This window comes from Mustela erminea, chromosome 9, assembly GCF_009829155.1.
Source record: "Mustela erminea isolate mMusErm1 chromosome 9, mMusErm1.Pri, whole genome shotgun sequence".
Taxonomy (NCBI): Eukaryota; Metazoa; Chordata; class Mammalia; order Carnivora; family Mustelidae; genus Mustela; species Mustela erminea.
This window is the reverse complement of record NC_045622.1, coordinates 25308078-25332203: the sequence shown is the minus strand read 5'-3', so window position 1 is coordinate 25332203 and position 24126 is coordinate 25308078. Positions and strand designations below refer to the sequence as shown.

Here is a 24126-nt window from a genome sequence, read left to right as displayed (position 1 = left end):
GGAGAAATTTGTTTAATTATATATGAGGTGGAGAAATTTGTTACTGGATTTGGGCAATGTGAAAAACTATAATTCTTTTAATTAATTTAACCTGTACTATGTCAAAAGTACTATTAACCTGTACTATGTCAAAAGACATCATATATCCTTAGAGCAGTCTTCTGTAGTTCAAAGAGACAGAGGTACTAAGAGTATTAATGGACATATCTATACTTAAAAACCTCAATAGCAATTGAGTTAGCAGGACTCCTGGGTGGCTCAGTTGGTTAGGCATCTGCCTTCAGCTCAGGCCATGATCCCAGAGACCTCAGATCAAGTCCCACATCAGGTTCTCTGCTTAGTGGGGAGTCCTCTTCTCCCTCCCACTCTCCCTCTGCTTCTCCCTACTCTCAAATAAATAAAATATTTTTTAAAATATTTTTTAAAAATGAATTAGGATGTGAGAGATATATATTGTGCTAGTAAGTTTTTTTGTTTTGTTTTGTTTTTTAATTTAACAGACAGAGATCACAAGTAGGCAGAGAGGCAGGCAGAGAGGGAAGCAGGCTCCGCGCAGAGCAGAGAGCCCGATGTGGGGCTCCATCCCAGGACCCTGGGACCATGACCTGATCCGAAGGCAGAGGCTCAACCCACTGAGCCACCCAGGCACCCCATTGTGCTAGTAAGTTTATTAAAAATTTAAATTAGTGTTTTTAAAAGGCTTTATTGTAGATTTTTATATTTATAGATTGAAAGTTGCAACTATAGACATATTTTTCTGAGACATCAGATTTTGGATCATCAGAATAGGCTACGTTAGGTATTTTCACAGTTATTTTTCTCTATAGGTTGTTTTACAGCAAATACTACTTCTAAGACAGCTTTCAAAATTCTGGCTCAGTAGCAGTTTTTTTTCAGACATCATTTTGTTACAGAATTTATCTGACTTTGTATCAGTTGACAGTTTAGAAAGGTGTTTACTACAAGGAATCTTAACTTTTTCCCATCCTACTCTGGTTTTTTTAGTTATATAAAAGCAATTTGTCACTTTCGGGATAGTTGATTACTAATTTGAACAGATCGAATGAGAGTTCTAGAAGTAGTAAGATAAAAATTTTATTAACTGTTCTTACACTACTATTCTTACCTTATTAATCAAATCAGTGGAAAGAGTATTTGTCATAATGTAGTAGTTCTAGCTCCTGGTCCTGCTTTTATATGTGATTTTTGTACAAACCAGTGGATTCCCAAGAATGGAGTAGTCTGAGTCCTATCCCCATCTTCCATTAAGTTACTGACTTTGTTAGTCTTTCTGGACTATTTTAAAAAGAATGATATCTGGCACCTGATAAGTATTTTGAACTAAAAAACTTCTTAAACTGCAAATAATCGAATATCCCTTTCATCTTCAAAATTCAAATCCCTTCACTATATTTCTGAGGGTTTTTTCTCAGCTGAGGGGGAAAAAATGCCTCATTTCAATCTATTCCTCCATCTTTTATCTCTTTAACTTCTATGATAACATTCGGGGCACAAATAATACTTGTTATTATAAATATTATATATTATCATATATGTTATAGATATTATAGTATAAAAAAATACATGTACATATCAGTCCCAGAGTCAAACCTCTGTCTGGCATATGGTTCCTCTGTAGACAATAGTCACTATATCAAAATGCAGTATTTCTCCACAGTCTTATATACAAAGACTAGGAATTTTCCAGAGTTCCTATAGGAAGTCCTGTTCTTGACCAACTATAGTCAGGGTCCTCAAAGGAGAAGATCTTACCAGAGGTTTTGTGATTGTACCTCTTTTTGTCGGTTGTGAGTTACAGCTGGAGCTCAAGGAATGGGGTTTCCATGATTTAATTGCCCCATCTTATGTAAAGAACTTTTACTAAGGTATAGTACCATTAATAATTGTGACAATTATGAATTACCAGTTTGTGGTTTTTATGGTTACTTCAATTTTATTTTCTCTGTGAATATCTGCTTCAGGGGTACAGGTCTGTGAATTATCAGTCTTATACAATTCACAGCACTCACCATAGCACATACCCTCCCCCAATGTCCATTACCCAGCCACCCTATGCCTCTCCTCCAACCCCCCAGCAACCCTCAGTTTGTTTCCTGAGATTAAGAGTCTCTTATGGTTTGTCCCCCTCCCAATCCCATCTTGTTTCATTTTTTCCCTCCCTACCCTGCCTCTCAAATTACTAATAAATCATATGATAATTGTCTTTCTCTGATTGACTTATTTCACTTAGCATAATACCCACTAGTCCTGTCCATGTCTTTGCAAATGGCAAAATTTCAGTTTTTGATGGCTGCATAGTATTCCATTACACACACACACACACACACACACATCCATCCCACATCTTTATCCATTCATCTGTTGATGGACATCTACATCTAGGTTCTTTCTTTAGTTTAGCTATTGTGAACATTGCTGCTATAAATATTTGGGTGTGCATGCCCCTTCAGATCACTACATTTGTATTTTTAGGGTAAATACCCAGTTGTGTGATTGCTGGGTCATAGGGTAGCTCTATTTTCAACTTTTTAAGGAAACTCCTTACTGTTTTCCAGAGTGGCTGCACCAGCTTGCATTTCCACCAACAGTGTAGGAGGGTTCCCCTTTCTTCACATCCTCGCCTCCATCTATTGTTTCCTGACTTCTTAATTTTAGCCATTCTGACTGGTGTGAGGTGGTATCTCATTATGGTTTTGATTTCTTTTTCCCTGGTGGTGAGTGATGCTGAGCACTTTTCAATGTGTCTGTATGTCCTCTTTGGGGAAATGTCTGTTCATGTCTTCTGCCCATTTCTTTTTTTTTTTTTTTTTTTAAAGATTTTATTTATTTATTTGACAGAGAGAGATCACAAGTAGACAGAGAGGCAGGCAGAGAGAGAGAGGGAAGCAGGCTTCCTGCTGAGCAGAGAGCCCGATGCAGGACTCGATCCCAGGACCCTGAGATCATGACCTGAGCCGAAGGCAGCGGCTTAACCCACTGAGCCACCCAGGCGCCCCTTCTGCCCATTTCTTGGTTGGATTATTTGTTCTTTGGGTGTTGAGTTTGAGAAGTCCTTTATAGATTTTGGATACTAGCCTTTTATCTGATAGGTCATTTGTGAATATCTTCTCCCATTCTGTCAGTTGTCTTTTGGTTTTGTTGACTTTTCTTTGCTGTGCAAAAGCTTTTGGCCTTGATTGAAGTCCCAGGAGTTCATTTTTGCCCTTGCTTCCCTTGCCTTGGCAGTGTTTCTAGGAAAAAGTTGCTGCGGCTGAGGTTGAAGAGGTGGCTGCCTGTGTTATTCTCAAGGATTTTGATGGATTCCTATCTCACATTGAGGTCTTTCGTGCATTTTGAGTCTATTTTTCTGTGTGGTGCAAGGAAATGGTCCAGTTTCATTCTTCTGCATGTGGCTGTCCCAATTTTCCCAACACCATTTGTTGAAGAGACTTTTTTCCATTGGAGATTCTTTCCTGTTTTGTCGAAGATTAGTTGACCATAGAGCTGAGGGTCCATTTCTGGACTCCCTGTCCTGTTCCATTGATCTATGAGTCTGTTTTTGTGCCAGTACTATACTGTCTTGAATGATGATAGCTCTGTGATAGAGCTTGAAGTCTGGAATTGTGATGCCGCCAACTTTGGTTTTCTTTTTCAACATTTCTCTGGCTATTCAGGGTCTTTTCTGGTTCCATATAAATTTTAGGATTATTTGTTCCATTTCTTGGAAAAAAATTTATGGTATTTTAATAGGGATTGCATTAAATTTGTAGATTGCTTTAAGTAGCATAGACATTTTCACAATATTTGTTCTTCAGTCCATCAGCATTGAACGTTTTTCCATTTCTTTGTGTCTTCAGTTTCTTTCATGAGTATTTTATAGTTTTCTGAGTATAGATTCTTTGCCTTTTTGTTAGGTTTATTGCTAGGTATCTTACGGTTTGGGGTGAATTGTAAATGGGATCAACTCCTTAATTTCTCTTTCTTCTGTCTTGCTGTTGGTGTATAGAAATGCAACTGATTTCTGTGCATTGATTTATATCCTGACACTTTACTGAATTCCTGTATGAGTTGTAGCAGTTTTGGAGTGGAGTCTTTTGGGTCTTCCACATAAAGTATCCTTGAACAAACTAATGAGGGTAAGTGAGCAAAGCATGAACTATACATCCATATTGCCTATAAGCAAGAATGATAAAATGAAAAGAAATGCAGTAACATAACAAAGTGTAATTCTATAAATTTTATCTACATATGTGCTTGCCTTTTAAGTATCTGTGGAAAGGGTCAGAAAAAAATCAAGATTTCTTAATGTCAGAGCTTAGTTTTTATAGGTGAGATTGAACACACTCATTTTCTTTACATAAAAATGAATTTTTTAAAATACATTTAAATAGATGAACTTATTTCTTACACACTTCATAAAATCTGTTTGAGAATATCCTCCCAAAATTAAATCTGTGCTGCTATTTGCCTTTTGCCTTTATTCCCTGCAGCTCTTTTGAGTGTCATAAAAAATCTGGCCTTGCCACAGAAAAAGTTTTAGAAATACTTATGTGGTTGCACAGTAGCACATATGTGAGGATTCCATTTATATGTGAGTTTATTTAATGCCACTGAACTGTACACTTAAAAATGATAAGAAGGGCAAATTTTCTATATTGTACACAATATTTTTTAAAAATCTAGCCTTACCCATGCAGGTATATCACACATGTGAACATTTGTTATATTTGTCACAGTTACATAAATTAATTAAAATACTGATGATAGGGGCGCCTGGGTGGCTCAGTCATTAAGCATCTGCCTTCAGCTCAGGTCATGATTCCAGTGTCTTGGGATCGAGCCCTACATCAGGCTTCTTGCTCAGTGGGAAGCCGCCTCCTCCCTCTCCCACTTCCCCTGCTTGTGTTCCCTCTCTCATGGTCTCTCTCTATCAAATAAATAAATAAAATCTTTAAAATAAATAAAATACTGATAATTGCCAACTTTGAAAAAGAAATATGAACAGTTTAAAGCAGTAGCCACCCTCACTCAGGATAATACAGAAGAAATACCAGAACTTCATGGTTGTGATAACTTCCATCAAATGATTGAAGTATTAGAAGGCTATGGAACTAGATGACCTCCAGGATTGCTCTCTACCTGGAGATTGTTTGAATTTGAGAGTAAACATTAGTTTCTTTAAGTAGAGATTTAAAACCCATGGAAACAAACCAAATGTCCATCAGTAGGTGAATAAAATGTGTATACGTACATTGGAGTGGAACCTTTAAAAAGAAAGTAAATTGATAACCTTCTACAACATGGATGAACCTTAAAGACATTATGCTAAACAAAATAAGCCAGTCACATAAGGACAGATATTGGATAATTCCATTTACATGAGGTACCTAGAATAGTCAGATTCATGGAGCCAGAAGGTAGAAGGGTGGTAACCAGGAGCTGGATAGAGAATGAGGATTTATTGTTTAATGAATACTGACTTGCAGTATGGGATGATATAAAAGTTCTAGAGATGGGTAGTGATGATAGTCGCACAGCAGCATTAGTGTGCTTAATGCCACTGAGCTATACACTTAAAAATGACTAAAATAGTAAATTTTATGTCTATTTTGCCACAATAAAAAGAAACCTTAATTTACTGCTGTTAATTAAGTAACTTAGATGATGTAGGCATTTTAGATTATAACAGAGTTCTAGAAAACTTTCTAAATAAAGTAATACTGGGCACATTACCAATACAATAAAACTGCTTTTTGATATACAGATCTACTTGAAATGTGGCAGGCAAATGAGTTTGTATTTAATTTTATTTGATTAATTTTATTTAATTTGAATTAAGATAACTGCATGTGGCTAATGACTACTTAGAAGTATTTCCTCATCCTTTTACTTTCAGCCTACCTATATCATTGTATTTGAAATTAGTTTCTTATGGATAGCATGTAGTTGACTCATTTTTTTTTAATATCCAAGCTGCCAAATCTCTCTTTTAATTGGTTTTATTTGGACTGTTTATAGTCAGTGGTAAGTTCTGACCTAACTTTGCCATCTTATCTTTTGTTTTTGTTTGTTCCCTCTGTTTTTTGTTTCCGTTTTCTTTTTTCTCCCTTCCTATATATTACTTTTACCTTTTTTGAGAATTCCACTTTGACTTATCCAGTGTTTTGAGTATTTCTTTTTGTATAGATTATTTGAATTTGCCCTGGGAATTACATTAAACATGAATAAACATCTTACAGTGTACTCATGTCAACATTTTACCAGTCAGAATGAAGTGCAGAAAGCTTTTAAAAGTCTCTTTACCCTCCCTGTTTATAGTCTTATATATACTCCCTGTCTTAAGTATTTTATCGACATACTTGGAGCATCACATCAAACAGTGTTATATAATTTTTGATTCAGTTATGTCAAACATAATGTAGAAAAGTCAGAGGAGAGGAAAGATTAGTGCCTATATTTTTTTCTGTCATTCTTCCTTCCATTTCAAGAATTAAATATGCCCATTCTTTTTTAGTAGATCTGCTGGCAACAGATTCTCCAGTTTTCATTCATGGGCAAGTTTCTTTTTTTTTTTTTTAAAGATTTTATTTATTTACTTGACAGATAGAGGTCACAAGTATGCTGAGAGGCAGGCAGAGAGAGAGAGAGGAAGCAGACTCCCTGCTGAGCAGAGAGCCCGACGTGGGGCTCGATCCCAGGACCCTAGGATCACCACCAGAGCCGAAGGCAGAAGCTTTAACCCACTGAACCACCCCGGTGCCCCCATGGGCAAGTTCCTTGATTTCCCCTTTATTCCTGAAGGATCTTTTCACTGGATATAAAATTCTTGATTGGTAGTTTCTTTGAATGCTTACAAAGTGGTGTGCCACTTCCATCTGGGATCATGAGTTTCTATGAGAAATCCTCTGTTATTTTAATTGTTTTCCCCTTATAAGTAAAAAGTCACTTCTTTCTTGCTGTTTTTAAGATTTTCCTTTTGTCTTTAGCGTCCATCAGTTTGATTGTGATGTATCTAGGCATGGATCTTTGGATTTATCTTCTTTGGGTTTGTGAACTTCTCAAATACTTAGTTTTAGGTTTTTTCCAAATTTGAGAAGTTTTCAGCCTTTTGTTGGGGGAGAGGAATAGTTTTTCAGCCCTATCCTTTCTCTTCTCTCCTCTCAGGACTCTGAAGATATGAGTATTAGATCTTTTCTATAGTTCCTAGGCCCCTGAGTTTCTCTTCATATTTTTAGTCTATTTTCTCTATTATCCATATTGAGTAATTTTTATTTTTTCCTCAAGTTTACTGATTCTTTCCCCTGTCTACTCCATTCCATTCTCCTGTTCAACTCTTTAACTCATCTCTTGAGTTTTTCATTTTAGTTCTATTTTGTAATGGTTGTTTTTTTTTTAAGATTTTATTTATTTATTTGACAGAAATAACAAGTAGGCAGAGAGTGGGGGAGGAAGCAGGCTCCCCGCTGAGCAGAGAGCCGATGCGGGGCTGGGTCCCAGGACCCTGGGATCATGACCTGGGCCGAAGGCAGAGGCTTTAACCCACCGAGCCACCCAGGCGTCCCTATTTTGTAATGGCTTTAAAATTAGCATATTATATAGGCGAGTCACCATAAAATAAATGTACATAAATAAAATGTACAGCACAGTGACTTTTCAGTATTTTCACTAATTTATCACCACAGTTTTAGAATATTTTCATTACTTTCAAAAAACTTGAGCCCTTTAGCTGTCACCCCAAATTTCCCCCAGCCCTTAGCAGCCACTAATCTACTTTCTGTCTATAGATTTGCCTACTAGAGTTCCTGTTCCTTATTGCTACTATATCAAAATACAGTTGACTTTTTTATGATGTTGACCTTATCTCCATTCACTTATTAGTTCTGGAAGGGTTTTTTTTTTTTTTTTCCTCCTTAATTCCTTGGGTGTGGATAATCATGTCTGGTAGGAACAGTTTTATTTTTTTGGTTATACACCACACACACACACACACACACACACACACACGCCCCTTTTGGTTCTTTTTCTTGCCTTTTCTCTGATGTTAATGGAAAGTATCTAATCTTTATCTGGTAAGTATGTTACAACCTACAGGTTTTTTTTTGTAGTGCTCTCTAACTGGTTAAAGAAGTTCCTTTTTATTCCTAGTTTGTTAAGAGTATCATGAAGGGATGCTGAGTTTTTTCCAAAACTTTTTCAGCATCAATCAAAATTATCATGTGGCATTTCTTCTTCAGACTCTGAATATGGTGGATTAAATTGACTGATTTTTTTTTTTTTTTAAATGCTGAACCAGCCTTGTAATCCTAAAATAAACCCCACTTGATTATGGTATTCTTTTCTTTTTATTTTTGCATTGCTAGAATTGATTTGCTAATATTTTGTTAGGGTTTACATCTGTGTTCACAAAGATGTTCTGGGGTTTGTTTGTTTTTACAGACTTTGGTATCAGAGTAATGCTGTCCTTAGAAAATAAGAAGTCTTCTCTCTCTGATTCTCGGGAAGAGATTATACGATTGGCATTACCCCCTTATATGTTTCATAGAATTCTCTAGTGAAACCATCTGGGACTGAAGATTTCTTTAGAATGATTTTAATTGTCAGTTCAATGTCTGTAACAGTTATTACATTGTTCAGGTTATCTATTTCATCTCGGTTGAATTTTGTGTGTAGTTTATCTCAGAAATTGTTCCATTTTGTTTTTGTTATCAAATTCTGTGTATAGTTGTCCGTAGTATTCTCTCTCTTCTTTTTTTATATATTTGCAGTGTGTTAAAGGAAAAATCCAACCATAAATTTTGAAAAGATCTGGTTGGCTTTATTTAGCAATTCATGAATTAGACAGCATTTATTATATAGATAGAGTGGAACTCCAAAGAATTGTACCAAGTGAGAGGGTTTTATGGACTAAAATGTGTAGGATACATTCTCAAATAGCATCTGGAACTTTCTCTAGTGTAGACCGTATGGTAGGTCATAAACCAATTAAAAAAATTCTTTTTAAGATTGATTTGAGAGAGAGAGAAAGCACAAGTGGGAGGGGCAGAGGGGAGAGAATCTCAAGCACACTGTGCTGAGCTGAGCGACTAACACAGGGACCCATCTCACACCCCTGAGATCATGACCTGAGCTGAAATCAAGAGTTGGACACTTAACTGACTGTGCCACCCAGGAGCTCCTACCAATAAATTTTAAAAGGTTGAAATAATACAAAGTGTGCTCTGAGAACATACAGGCATGATATTAGATATCAGTAATAGCAGGAAAAAGTTTAGGAAATTCAGAAATATGTAAAAATAAAAGAGTACACTCCTAAATAACCAGTGGTCACAGAAGAAATCAAACAGGAAATGAGAAAACATTGAGATAAATGAAAATGAAGATACAACATACCAAAACTTATATGCAGCAAGCAGTAGCAGTGCTTGGATGGAAACGTGTAACTATAAATACAGTTGGTTAAGCATTGGACTCTTAGTTTCAGCTCAGGTTGTGATTTCTGGGTCATGGGATCAAGACCCGCATTAGGCTCTGCACTCGGTGTGGAATCTGTTTAAGACTCTCTCTCCCTTTTGCCCCTCCCCCCATCTCTCTCTAAAATAAATCTTTAAAAAAAGAAAGAAGAGCTCTAATTAATAACCAACTTTCTACCTGAAGACACTGGAAAAAGAGCAAAGTCAACCTAAAACCAAGAGAAGAAAGGAAATAATAGAAATTGTAAATACTATGGGGATGCCTAGGTGGCTCGGTCAGTTAATCATCTGCCTTTGGTTTAGGTCATGATGCCAGAGTCCTGGGATCGAGCCCCACACTGGGCTTCTTGCTAAGTGGGGAGTCTGTTTCTCTTTCTGCCCCTCATGCTGCTCATGCTCTCTCTTTCTCTTTCTTGCTGTCTCTGAAATAAACAAAATCTTTTTAAAAGAATAAATAAAAAATACTATAAACAATGAACCATTAAAATTGAAATTGAGAATATAGTTCCATGCACAGTAGCATCAAAAAGAATAAATACTTGGAAATTTAACAAAGAAAGTGTAAAACTTAGCACTACAAAAGAAACTAAAGATGGTCTAAATAAACAGAAAAATACCCCATGTTCTTATATTGGAAGACTCAGTGTTGTAAAGATGACAGGACTCCCCAAACTGATCTACAGATTGAGCATAATCCCTCTCAGAGTCCCAGCTGACTTTTTGTAGGGATTGACAGTCTGATTCTAAAATTCATATTTTATAGTTATACAGAACCCAGAATAAGCAAAACAATACTGAAAAAGAACAAACTCAGAGAACTCATCCTTCTTGATTTCAAAACTGACTACAAAGCAGCAGTGACTAAGGTATTGTACTGTCATAAGGATAGACATATAGAACAATGGAATAGAATTGAGAATCCAGATATAAACCCATACAAATGTGTTTATGGGTTTTTCATAAAACCCATAATTTTTCAATGAGGATGCCAAGATCATTGGGGAAGAAGAATATTTTCAATAGATTGTGCTGTGACAGCTAGAGAGCCACATACAGAAGAATGAGGTTAAACTTTTACATCATACCATATATAAAAGAAAAACTAAAAATCAGAGACCTAATTATAAGCACTAAAACTATAAAACCTGTGGAAGAGGGGTGCCTGGGTGGCTCAGGAAAGCATCCAACTCTTGATTTCAGCTGGGTTCATGATCTAAGGGTCATAGGATCTAGCCCCACTCCAGGCTCCACACTCAAGTATGGAGACCCCTCCAGATTCTCCCTCTCTCTCACCCTCACCCTCTACCTGTTCCTCCTGCTTGCATGAACTCTCTCTTTCTCTAAGAATAAATAAAATTTAAAAAAAAAAAAAAACCCTGTAGAAGAGAACATAGGGATAAATACGATGTTGAGTTTGGCAAAGGATTCTTAAATATAGCAACAAAAGGGAAAAATAGATTATACTTCATCAAAATTTAAAACTTCTGTGCTTCAAAGGACACTAACAAGAAAGTGAAATTACAACCCATGGAATGGAAGAAAATGTTTGTAAACCATATGTCTGATAAGCAACTTGTATGTAGAAGATATAAGAACTTCTGTAGTTCAGTAAGAAGACAACATACAAGCCAGGTAAAAAATGGACAGAGCATCTGAATAGACATTTCTCCAAGGCTTATACAAATAGCCAGTGAGCACATGAAAAGATGTCTGACATCATTAGTTATCCAGGAAATGCAAATCAAAACCACAATGAAAGACCACTTCACACCCACTAGGATGGCTAGAATCAAAATGTCAGAACATTTAAAAAAAAGCTTCCAACTGTATACTTTTAAAAGGGTTATTTATATGGGAGGTGAATTATATCTAAAACTTCTATAAAATATATAGTCATTACATATAAATAATTTATTGATTATTGATATCAGACAGTAAAAACAAATTATCTCATAAATTCCAATTATCTCATAAATTTATTTTTGTGGGGGTGCCTGGGCGTCTCAGTCATTAAGCATCTGCCTTCGGCTCAGGTCATGGTATCAAGGCCTGAATTGGGCTCCCTACTCAGCAGGGAGCCTGCTTCTCCCTCTCCCACTTCCTGTGCTTGTGTTTCTTCTCTCCCTTTGTTTCTGTCAAATAAATCTTTTTTTAAAAAATTTATTTTTGTGTTAATTTGTTTCAATTAAGATAACCCCTCTGCAGTGTGATTGATTCATAAATTCTTTAATCTATAAGTTCCCTCTTTTAGTTCCTCCTTTATCTCTGTTTTCCCCTTGCTCTTTATTTTAAAAAAAAAAAAAAGCCTCTTGTAGGCTTTCTCATAGTATAGAGTATAGTATAGATTAGTATAGTATAGATTTTGCTGTTTGCATTGCAGTGATGTAACTTAACATGTTCCTGTCACCTGTGTATTTCCTATGAACTGATAGTGTGTTGATGGGATCTAGAATTTCGTTCAGTCTTTTTTGCAATGTCTTATTGTCCTTTTTTTGGTCAAGTTTGAACCATTGGTGATGTATACATCTTCATTTAGGGATGGGGACTGCAAAATGATTATCTTTTACTTTGATACTCCTTCATTTATTAGCCAGAACATTCTATAAAGACATATCTTTCTTCATAGTCTGTTTGATTACCAAAAAATACCATTTATATTGGAAAGCCAGGATAAATGCCTTATTCTTTCCTGTTTTAATTCAGATTTAAGAGTATAAATTCAAATTATAACTTTCTTTACCTTTAATCCTCGATAACCAATATATATAGGCATTTTACATATATATGTGTGTACCACATAGAAATTTTATGAAGTATATCTATCTATTCATATATTTCACAGCCTTTTTTTTTTTAATATGTCATGCTAGATACTGGATAGGATCAAAAGATAAATTAGGGGCACCTGGGTGGTTTAGTCAGTTGGGCATCTGCCTTTAGCTCAGGTCATGATCTGTGGCCCTGGGAATGAGCCCCATGTTGGACTTCTCTGCTCAGCAGGAGCCTGCTTCTTCCTCTCCTCCCCTCTCGCTATCTCTGTCTCTCTCTCTCTCTCTCTCAAATAAATAAATAAAATCTTTAAAAAAAAATCTTTTTGCTCTGCCTGCCCTGAGCTTCTCACAGCTTGCCTTCACATTTTTAGCTGTACATTCTTTGGATGTCTTTAGTTGTAACAAAATCAACAGAATGAGACTTATCAGTGACTTATGTAAGATCCAGTACTTAAATCCATGCAGACCTCTTCCTGAACTCCACATCAAAATGGGCAATTTCATATTCAAAGTGATGTAAATATTCCTCTTTAAAGTTTTTCTAATTTAGTATGCCTAAAACCAAAATGTTCTTTCTCTTCATCATCAGCCCCTACCAAAACCTTCTTTCTCTTTCATTCTCTTATTTGTGAAAACACCATCCACTCAGTCACCCAGATTAGAAACTTAAGAGTCATGTTCTTCTCTCCTAGCTACTCCCCGACCCCAGTCCTGGTAGATCATACCTAAGTGGTTTTATCTCCTAAATATTTCTTAGATGTATTTCCTCTATCCTCAGTGCCACTTAGTTTGCTTTTATCATATACTTATACTGTTGTAATAGTCACCCTCAAATCTATATTGCCTTCGGAATTATCTTTTTAAAATACAGATATGACAGTACTGCTCCCCAATGGCTACTCATCCCTATTGAATAAGATTTCATTAGGTCCCAGTTTAAAAAAAAAAAAAATCTCATTAGGTCCTTAGCATAGCATAAACAAACATAAGTGGCTTTGAGCAAAGTAATATCCCAAGTATAAATTTACTCTGTAAAATCAGATTATTATCATCTTACCTCATGTGTGATAACATATCTAAAGCTCCTACTATTAGCATCTGCTACATGGTAGACAGATAGTACAGGCAACTTCATATATTTCTACCTAGATACTCCTCTTAGAGGCATCTTAAAAGCAGTATGTCCCTTTCCTTAGCCGCCTTTTCTGTCTTTGATTGGTTTAAATTAGGATATAGAGTAGAAATGAAATTATCTCAGTTCATTCTTCCCATAATTAAAACCTTGTTAGATCATTGGGAAGGTTAGTGTCCAGTTATAAATGTGGCTGGTTGTTTAAATATGCAAATTCTTTTTAAATATCAAGTTTACCTTCCAATCAACAGTCCTCATCACTATTTAATCATGTGAGGCAGCCATCTTTGCATGCTAAGAGCTCTACTCCCATTTCAACCTCAAATCCTCTGATAATTATTATCAGCTAATCTCTATACCAAAATATATATATATTCAAGATGTATTCTGTGTCATATAAGAAATAGAGTAGACATGAAATTTGATCTTCATTTCACTTTTCACTCTCACTTTTTCTAGGGTAATAGTAGCTAATATTTACTGAATGCTTACTTAATGCCTGGAACTGTGCTAATTTAATCTTCTGACTGTCTTGAAAGTGTGATTTCCATTATTCCTGTTTTACATATGAGCAAACAAGCGTGTAGAGGTGAAGTAACTTGACTGAGATTTGATGCCTCACTTATAAGTGGAAGAGTCAGTTTTCAAAACCCAAGATTGTCTAACTTAAACCATTTTTTTAAATAACTAGGCTATATACCTTATTTGCCAAAAATTTTTCAGCCCAGCTGCAAAACAACATGGGATTTAGCAATTACTGTTTTCATAACCATGTATGCTATTTCATCAGTGATTTAGAATAAAAGGGAGAGGGGTGGGCGGGAAGGAGACGATTTCTGAATTACTAGTTCAAATTGCAAACTATTACACAAATAGATTTTAATACTTTTAAATACTGCATGAATTCTACATTAGTAATTGGAATGCAGTAATATTTATCTTTATTCAAGAATTTTGAATGAGCTCCAAATTAAATCTGTAACTATACACATACATATTCATCTACACAGGTGGGGAAAATGAAATGTTTAATAGAATTATGTAATTGATAAAAATTTCAGGTTATACTTTTAGTATAACCTGACTTCTAAACTATATCCATATTGTGTATGACTTTTTCAAATAGAGTAATTTCATCCTAAGTTTTGTCACAATGTATAATATTGCAGTATCTCCAAAATATATTAGTCCGTGTAATTTTTTATCATGGAGTATATCATAAGACTAGGTTTCCACAGACATGTATTAGGAAATGCATATAGTACATGGTATACAAGACCTTTCTCAGTCTAATCTTCACCTTCCTCTCATCCCATACCTTCAGCTATATCAGGCTTTGTAGCTTAGATTTGTAACCATTACATTAAAGAAGCAGAATTTATGGAAGGTTCTTACAATCCATTTTATTTTTGTCTTCCATTATCCATTTAAATGTATACTGTGGTGTTAGTTCTTCCTCCAACTCCTTTAAAGTCAAGTCTTAGTAACTTTTCAGGTTACTTTCAGAAAATGAAAGCATTATTTTCAAGAACTAATAAACTTGGGGTGCCTAGGCAGCTCAGTCATTAGGCATCTGCCTTCGGCTCAGGTCATGATCCCAGGGTCCTGGAATCGAGCCCTGCATGGGGCTCCCTGCTTTGTGGGACGCCTGCTTCTCCCTCTCCCTCCCCTCCCCCTTGTGTTCATTCCCTCTCTTTCTCTCTGTCAAATAAATAAAATACTTAAAAAAAAAAGACTAATGAACTTAATTCAGAGTTAAAGGTTTCTCTCCTTTCCTGCTTCAGTCGTACTGCAGACGAAATGTGAAAATGAGGTTTATTTGGCTTCCTTTTTTTTTTTTTTTTTTTCCCTGTTTTTCTACCCTTTGGCCTTTTATTCCTCTTCATTTGCTAACTATGGCTTCTGGCCCCTCCAGGATTGAGAGAGGCAAAAGTTGAGTAAAAGGAAAAGGTCTTTGATACTAGTAAAAGCAATATCAGCTTTATATAGCATTTATTTTGTACTAAGTACAGTACTTTACATATACTATTAGGCCAATTAATCCTCACAAGTCTCTGAGTTAGGTTCTGTTAATCCCTCTTTTACTGTTGAGGGAAGTAAGGTTTAATGACTTGCCTAAGGTCATACAGCTTAACAAACTTAGAAGGCAGTACAAGGATACAGACCCAGCACTCTAGCTCTAGAGCTCCATCTCAACCACTCTACTCTATTGCTTTTATATTCTGTTGGGAAGTGGTAAGCATACTTCATAGTCTTTGCCAGAGTTTAAATCAGACTTGAACCCTTTCGATTTTTTCCAAGTGTGACATACATTTTCCATAGACCTAAGACAAAGAGCAAACATGTCTCAACTCTTTCCCTTGCAGAAGAGTAGGAGGGAGTGGGATGGGGTTTGGAACTCAAAGCACACTGATTGCTGTTGCAGAAATCCTTTTGTAATATTTAACTCTTTGAACATTGAAGGTGGGTGTAGCTCAAGGTCGAAAAACAGTTTTCTGGGGCACCTGGGCAGCTCAGTCGGTTAAGCTTCTGCCCTCAGCTCAGGTCATGATACCAGGGTCCTGGGATGGAGCCCAGTGTCAGGCTCCCTGATCAGCAGGGGGCCTGCTTCTCGCTCTCCCCGCTGCTTGCGCTCTCCGTGTCAAATAAATATATAAAATCTTTAAAAAAAAAAAAAAAGAAAAGAAAAGAAAGAAAAAGAAAAATAATTTTCCACTACCTTATTGTATAGGTGGCCTTGCATCTCATTTTTGGCCAGCAGTGTCTGAGTCCTCCACCCAAGCCAAGATTGAAATGGTTTCATTTTAAGACCCTGTTGCACATGTTCTCCAAATGCTCTTTAATTCCTTGCCTTCACACCTTTGTTCCTGCAGATGGTCCCCAGATTAAGACTGTATCACTTGCTCTGAAGACGTGTGGTTTCCTCCCTGAACCACATGATCCCAATCAAACCAAGCACTCTTAATGGCCGTGCTTTTAAAGAAGCCGGTTTACTGTGGTGTAGCAAAACTTAATAACTTAAAAACTTAAAACTTAAAATCCTTCCACTTTCTTCCTTTTCATGTCATTCTTATGAGAAAAATCAGCAATGTTAAAACAGAGGTTTGCTTAGACCAATTTTAGCTGTCTAGTGTATTGCGGTTACTTGTCTTTGGAAAGAGTATATGAAGTATATTTGTATTTGAACTCATCTCCGATAACAATCAAGATAACGATTTCAGTGGCCTTACCTGGCTGTCTCGGCACAGGGCTTTATGCCTTTTATCCTTTCTGTTGTGTTATCCCAGGTTGATAATTTTGTCTTCCCATTTTAGAATATTCAATGACCTTATATTTATTCAGCTAGAAATCTTGTCCCCCCCCCCTTTTACATACACATTTATCTGCATAGTACATTCAAAGGGATATTTATCAAATGGATTGTTTGATGTTTAAACTGACACTGCCCTCTGCATGCTCACTTTTTTTTTTTTTTTTAGAGATTTTATTTAATTATTGGGGCAGCAGGGAAGGGCAGAGGGAGAGGGAGAAGCAGATTCCCCACTGAGCAGGGAGCCTGACACAGGTCTTGATCCCAGGCCCCCAGGATCATGACCTGAGCCGAAGGCACGCTCCCCTTTACTTTTTAAAAAAAAGAAAATTTTAATTCCAGTATAGTTAGCAATGTTATATTAGTTGCAGGTGCATACTCACATTTAGAATGTCATACAGTGCACATTAACAATTTGTTGCGCAGGGAAGAACCATCAGGATGGTGAACACTCGCTGAGATCATGTGTGAACCCTTGATAACCTGGAACTCCTTTCTGCCTTATCACCTGGCAGAATTCTACTTTCGCTAGGCCCCATCCTCTGTGATGTGTCTTCTCCCTTGTACATTCAAAATTAATTATTTCATTCATTGCTTTCACATAGCACTGCTGCACACCTTTTGTAGTCTTGGTTAGGAACATGCCTTTTTATAAGGACTGTAAGCTCTGGGAGGTTAAGGACAGTGTTTTATTTGTACTTAATGTTCCTCCCTTCACATAATAGAGTACCTCACATTTGGCAAATCTACTATTGAGCAAAATCAGTTACAATTTGACTGTTAGAATACCTGACTCAGTCTTATTAATATTTCTGCCCAAAACAAGGGACGTAAAAATAGTAAAGTTATGCTCATTTATAATCCTACCATACCGAACCATATTTGCATGCAGTTCTGTGGACCAGTATTAAAGGAACATTGAAAAGTGGAGATGGTTCAGAACAAGGATGTTAATCAGATTTTAAGGAGCTCTTAAAGGGATTCGGGATGTTTAGTTTAAAGAAGAGAAACCGTGGGAACGAGTGGCATGTGATTGCCATCTTCAGTTTTTTAAGACTTTTTTGAGGGAAAAGAAAAAGTAGACCTAGTCTATATGACTTTAGAGTTTGAACCAAGAGGACCTGAAAACCTAGTTGTGTAGCAGTATGCTAGGGTTTTTTTTACGAAAAAAATTTGCTTAATCTGCAAAAAAATAAAATAAATACCCACACTCCTACCAGTGATTCCCTTGAATATGATGAAAGCTTTTGTACATAGATGCAGACATGATGCTGTACGTTTCAGAAGGATTATGGCTCCCATAGGGAATTCATGAATCTCAGGTTAAGACCTCATGTTCTCTTGCTCCATGTGTGTGATATGGATACAAACACTCTAATCACATTTTTCACCAAATACATAGTAATATCTACTACTGTTGAGTGTCCACTATATGTCAGTAATTAGGCATTCATTTAATGTTCAGAACCAAACATTTTTCCAAGTCTAAAGATTCATCTTTAGCATCTTTTAAAATTGATAGCTGTATTTTTGAAGTATTTGAAATCTTTTTTATCTAGAGATAATTTCCAGAGTGACTTTGTTTTATACTTATTTCAGTACTAACAATAAAAAAAGTTATAACACGTAAAATAATTAATGTACATAGTTGTATTTTTTTTTTCACTCGAGAAGTCTGTGATCTAAGAGTCAAAAGACCCAGATTATAGCTTTGGTTGTCATTTGTTAGTCATGTAACTTTTCTGAGCATTAACTTTCTTAAAAGGTCTCCCTGACTTCACATAGAGGGTATAAAGAGAAGTTAGGGGGAAAGTATTAAAAAACTGAAGCATTATTAGATGTGCTATATTAAAACTATTTGAGAATGTCAGTTTTTTATATTTTTAGTAAATGTGAAATCTGATAAGGGCAAACTAACTTCTTTCTTAAGGGAAAAATCCAATCAACTGATGGATTTCTAACCACTTTTTTATAAATTTATTTCCAGAAAGTTTGTTTCATTGTATTAAGAACATAAACAATAAAAATAACTGGTTTCATTTGTTGAGGATTCACAAAGTTCCAAGTACTGTGCTAAGCATTACTTAAGCATTGTTTCATTTATAGGTAACAGGTTGTTACAGGTAACAATCATGGAGGAATTGTTGAGGAAAAATCCAGGCCCATCACATTTTATATCTTGAAGTCTTAACCGCTTATATTTAATCACTTTATATCCTAAAAGAGGCAATATATAGCATTAAAGTTAAGAGGGGGGCTGTGGAGCAGCCTGTCTGGATTTGAACCTTGGGTCTGCCACTCAGTAACTTTCTGACTTTAGCAAAATAGTTAACCGTTTTCTGTTAATCAGGAATAATAATGTCCTCATTGATAGGACAGTCAACTAAATTATCAAATGTGAAGTTAGAACAGTGTTTGGCACATAGAGAGCACTCTAAATTATAAATATATAATTGTCTTATATACAAACTATTACTATTTAAAACTATCCAGCTCATTGAAACATTAGCTCACAGACTCCACTGGTAAGAGTTTGAGGGAATGGTAAGGAGAGTGTATTTTAATATATTCCCTTCCTTGAACTTTCTCACTACCATCCTTCAGCTTTGTTTGTTTAGCACAGTGGCCACATGAAAATAATGGAAGTCACCTTCTATTTCGACCACTATACCACCAATTAATGTTTATTTTATGTATTTTTTAGGACATTTCTGATTCATTTGCATCCTTGAAGAGCATCTGTAGAAGAGGAAGGAAAAGATGGGTGTGAAAACATTTACTCATAGCTCCTCTTCCCACAGCCAGGAAATGCTTGGAAAGCTAAATATGCTGCGAAATGATGGACATTTTTGTGATATCACTATTCGTGTCCAGGACAAAATCTTCCGGGCACATAAGGTGGTACTAGCAGCTTGCAGTGATTTCTTTCGCACCAAACTTGTAGGCCAAGCAGAGGATGAGAACAAGAATGTGTTGGATTTGCATCATGTTACAGTGACTGGCTTTATACCCCTTTTAGAATATGCTTACACAGCCACTCTGTCAATTAACACAGAAAATATCATTGATGTTCTAGCTGCAGCCAGCTATATGCAAATGTTTAGTGTTGCTAGCACCTGCTCAGAGTTCATGAAATCAAGCATTTTATGGAATACACCCAACAGCCAACCAGAAAAGGGTCTAGATGCTGGACAAGAAAATAACTCTAACTGCAATTTTACTTCTCGAGATGGAAGTATTTCGCCAGTGTCTTCAGAGTGCAGTGTGGTAGAAAGAACCATTCCTGTCTGCCGAGAGTCCCGGAGAAAGCGCAAAAGCTACATTGTTATGTCTCCTGAAAGTCCTGTAAAGTGTAGCACACAAACAAGTTCTCCCCAGGTATTGAATTCTTCAGCTTCCTACTCAGAAAATAGAAATCAGCCAGTTGACTCTTCTTTAGCTTTTCCCTGGACTTTTCCTTTTGGAATTGATCGAAGGATTCAGCCTGATAAGGTTAAGCAGGCAGAAAACACCAGGACTTTAGAGTTACCTGGCCCATCTGAGACGGGGCGAAGAATGACTGATTATGTGACTTGTGAGAGCACAAAAACTACCTTGCCTTTGGGTAGTGAAGAAGATGTCCGGGTCAAAGTAGAAAGGTTAAGTGATGAGGAGGTCCATGAGGAAGTGTCTCAGCCTGTCAGTGCATCTCAGAGTTCACTGAGTGATCAACAGACAGTGCCAGGAAGTGAACAAGTCCAAGAAGACCTTCTGATTAGTCCACAGTCTTCCTCTATAGGTATAATGTCTTCTTTGTTTTTCATGATATGTAAAGTCAACTTGAGCATTTTTTTTTTCAATTTGAGCATTTTTAAATACCTTTTAAGATAAAAGTTTGTGTTGGATCCTGTAGGAATCATGAAAAAGAATAAAACAGGATAACTGGATTTATTTAGAGACTTATTAGTCCTATTTTTTACAAGTTATGCACTGAGAAAGAAAATAGCTAAACAATTTCTGACAGGTCAAAGGCAGATTGTGTTATATATGAATTGTGAATTATTTTCAATGCAGAATATACCGGTTTTTAAAAATCCAGTTAGTGTTTTATTCTTTGTCAAAATATTTGCTGAAAACTTACCCTGTGCCAAACACTGGGGATATATGATGAAAAAGACATCGTTCCTGCATCTCAGGGTTTAACAGTCTAATTGAGGATGCAGAGGTGTAAATCAGTGATTAGTACTAGGCTAGCCATATGAACAAAGTGTTAAGGGTCACAAAGGACAGAGCAAGTTAGCACTATGTATTTGAACTGGATTTTCATCAGTAAATATGAGTTTGTACACGAGAGGAAATGACTTTTCTTTGAAAATGAATGAGAGCCCAGAGATGTGGAAAACCATTGCATGTTTGGGAAGCGGCAGATTCAGTTTAAAATGATGTGAATAAACCCTGGAAGCCTGCAAGTATTGGAAATAATGAGAGATAGGACAAAATGAGCAATTGAGAGCACTGCTCTCTCTCATTTCAGTTGGTATTACATTTAACTACATCTAACAGAACCCATAAAAGTGGCTTAGACAAAGGGGGCTTTATTTTTATCACATAAAATGTTCAGAAGTATGAAATCCAGGACTGGTATGGTGGCTTTACAGTGTAATCAGTGTGGCCTAGGTGCCTTCTATATTTATAATCCACCGTCCTTAGTTTGTCAGCTTCATTGATACACTTATTGCTTCATAGTTAAGAAATGCTTACTTCATCTTTAGCTTCATATTCTAGGAAGGGGCAGTGCTTATATCAAAGCACAAACATTCCCAGAAATCCTTTAAAAAACTGCCAGATTATGTCATGTGATCTTTCCTAGCTGTAAGGGAATCTGAGAAGTTATGTCTATTAGTAGGATATAGAACTGCCTCAAAATTGCTGCCTCAAAATTGGAGGAGAATGGATACTATGTGCAACTAGCAGTGTTTGCCACAGCTAGGCCACATAAGCTTGAATGTTATCCTTGTGGTAATAAAGAGTCTACCTTAACGGGAATAAAAATAAGACACTTGCAGATATTTAAGAAAATTAATTTGGTAATAGTTTGCAGGGGAGTTCTTCTGGGCAAAGACAGTCTCAGAAACTAGTTACAGTAGAGTTGCTTTTGTATGAATGAAGATGCTTAAAGTAAAACTATAAAAGCATAAGAGACTTTATAAAGGAAGAATCATTACTACCTGATGATATTGAATATGTGGATGGATGGAAGGGGTTAGAGAACTTTAGATGATTAGAAAAATGGTGATAACATTTTATTATATTCACTGATTTGAAGTCATAATTTTTCATAGGAGCTATATCTTACAGTTAATCTTTTACAGTTATTTTTTCTTAATGGTAGAAAAATAATGGTAATTATATAATGGATAGGAGTCTATTAAATTTAGTTACTGTAATATGAAAATCAGTGAAAGAAGATGGGAACCTAGTTTTAAGAGTAAGTCAGCAAGGTCAGTTCTGTGTGAATTATGCTTTGGTGGTAACCACATAATGTCATGCTACAAAGCAGTTGAAAAAGCAAGATTGGTGAAATCAAGACTGAAGATTACCAGTTCAGGGCTTTTCTTTAGTATGGTAACTTTTTTTTCTGTATTCTGACAGATTGAACCTCAATAGGAAAATATATATATAAGCTGAAACCAAAGGACTGATCCTTGAGAAATACCTATATTCAGGGAGAGAAGAATAGCCAATAAAGATAAAGAAGGAGGATTTCTCTATTAGATTCGGGAACCAGGAATACCATATTAACTTTGTTGATTTCTTGAATTTTGACCCACTTTGTATTGTCACTACAAAGTGTACTTTCAGACTGGATGATACAAAACAATAGTTTATTTAATTTTTCAGAAGGCCAGAAGTCTGAAATCAAGGTGTTTGGCAGGGCTGTGCTCCCTTAGGTTTTAGAAGAGGGTTCTTTTCTTGCCTATTCCTAGCTTCTGGCAGTTACTAATACTCCTTGTTGTTCCTCAACTTGCAGTTGCATCCCTCTGATTTCTACTTCCATCTTCAGGTGGCCTTCTGTGTTTCTGCCTACAAATCTCCCTTACTTTATAAGGACACTGGTCTTTGGATTAGGGCCTGCCCTACTCAGGATGACCTCATCTAACTTAATTACATCTGCAAAGACCATATTTCCAAATAGGGTCACATTCCTACATATCAGGGGTTAGGACTTGAATATAGCTTTTTGTTCACATAGTTCTACCCACAGCACCAGCTAAAGATCATATACCTGAATTTGGGTCAAGGTGGTTTTTTTTTCTTTTTTCTTTTTTCTTTTTTTTTAAATTTTAATTCCAGTATAATTAACACAGTGTTATTTTAGTTACAGGTGTACGATATAATGATGCAACGTTCTGCACGTTACTCAGTGCTCATCATGATGAGTGTGCTCTTATCCCCCTACCCATTTCAGTCACCTCCCCTGTGGGGAGGCTCTCAATATTTGAGTTCTCAGTTCTCTGTATTTGAGTCTGTTTTTGGTTTTGCCTTGTTTTTCTTTGTTTATTTGTTTTGTTTTTTAAATGCCACTTATGAGTGAAATCATATGGTATTTGTCTTTCTCTGACTGACTTATTTCACTTAGCATTATACCTTCTGATCCATCCATGTTACTGCAAAGGCAGGATTTCATTCTTTTTTTTTTTTTTTTTTTTAAAGATTTTATTTATTTATTTGACAGAGAGAGATCACAAGTAGGCAGAGAGGCAGGCAGAGAGAGAGAGAGGGGGAAGCAGGCTCCCTGCCGAGCAGAGAGCCTGATGCGGGACTCGATCCCAGGACCCTGAGATCATGACCTGAGCCGAAGGCAGCGGCTTAACCCACTGAGCCACCCAGGCGCCCCATGGATTTCATTCTTTTTTATGGCTGAGAAGTATTCCTGTGTGTGTGCGTGTGTGTGTACACACTGCATCTTTAACCACTCATCTATTGATGGACATAGGTCAGGATACTTTTGAAGAATTTCAGTGACCATACCTTCAATAAAGTATTTAATGTTAGCTATTTGTTAATATGACCAAGTTTTTTTGTTAAATTACTATTCTTTACTCCTCAGACACCTTCTAAATAATGAACTATTTCATGGATATTATTATTTTAATCATTTTATCTGAGAACTTAGAAACCAAATATTAATCTCACTCAGTATCTTGCTAACTAGGCATGTGAGATAGTCTGATTTTAACCACTCTCAGGTGTATCTAATCAGTTGAGATATGCCTTTCTGTCTTACTAACATGACTAAATAGAGAAGTTAGACTTAAGTAGAATAAACCTACCAGTTATATAACTATGATTTACTTCCAATATATACTGTCAGATACAGATTCTGTTATAAAGCTGACATGTGAGTAACTATGATAGGAATATCACAGAATCAAGGATATCCAAAGGAGTTGTTTTCCTTGC

General features: G+C 36.2%; 1 protein-coding gene across 8 annotated transcripts in view; it reads left to right on the top strand.

Annotated features, from left to right (window-relative positions):
- The window catches only part of ZBTB44 (zinc finger and BTB domain containing 44), a 66558-nt gene that overhangs the window by 17873 nt on the left and 24559 nt on the right, over window positions 1-24126 (top strand). For 7 of the 8 annotated variants that reach the window (XR_004289010.1, XM_032356756.1, XM_032356751.1 and 4 more), the window contains one exon: window positions 19388-20461. The exons of the other annotated variant lie outside the window; for it this stretch is intronic. Coding sequence is in view for 6 of the 7 variants with exons in the window: in XM_032356756.1 (XP_032212647.1) it covers window positions 19444-20461 (1018 nt within the window). In the remaining variant the exon portion in view is untranslated. The remainder of the gene's footprint in view (window positions 1-19387; window positions 20462-24126) is intronic. 8 annotated transcript variants of the gene reach the window in all.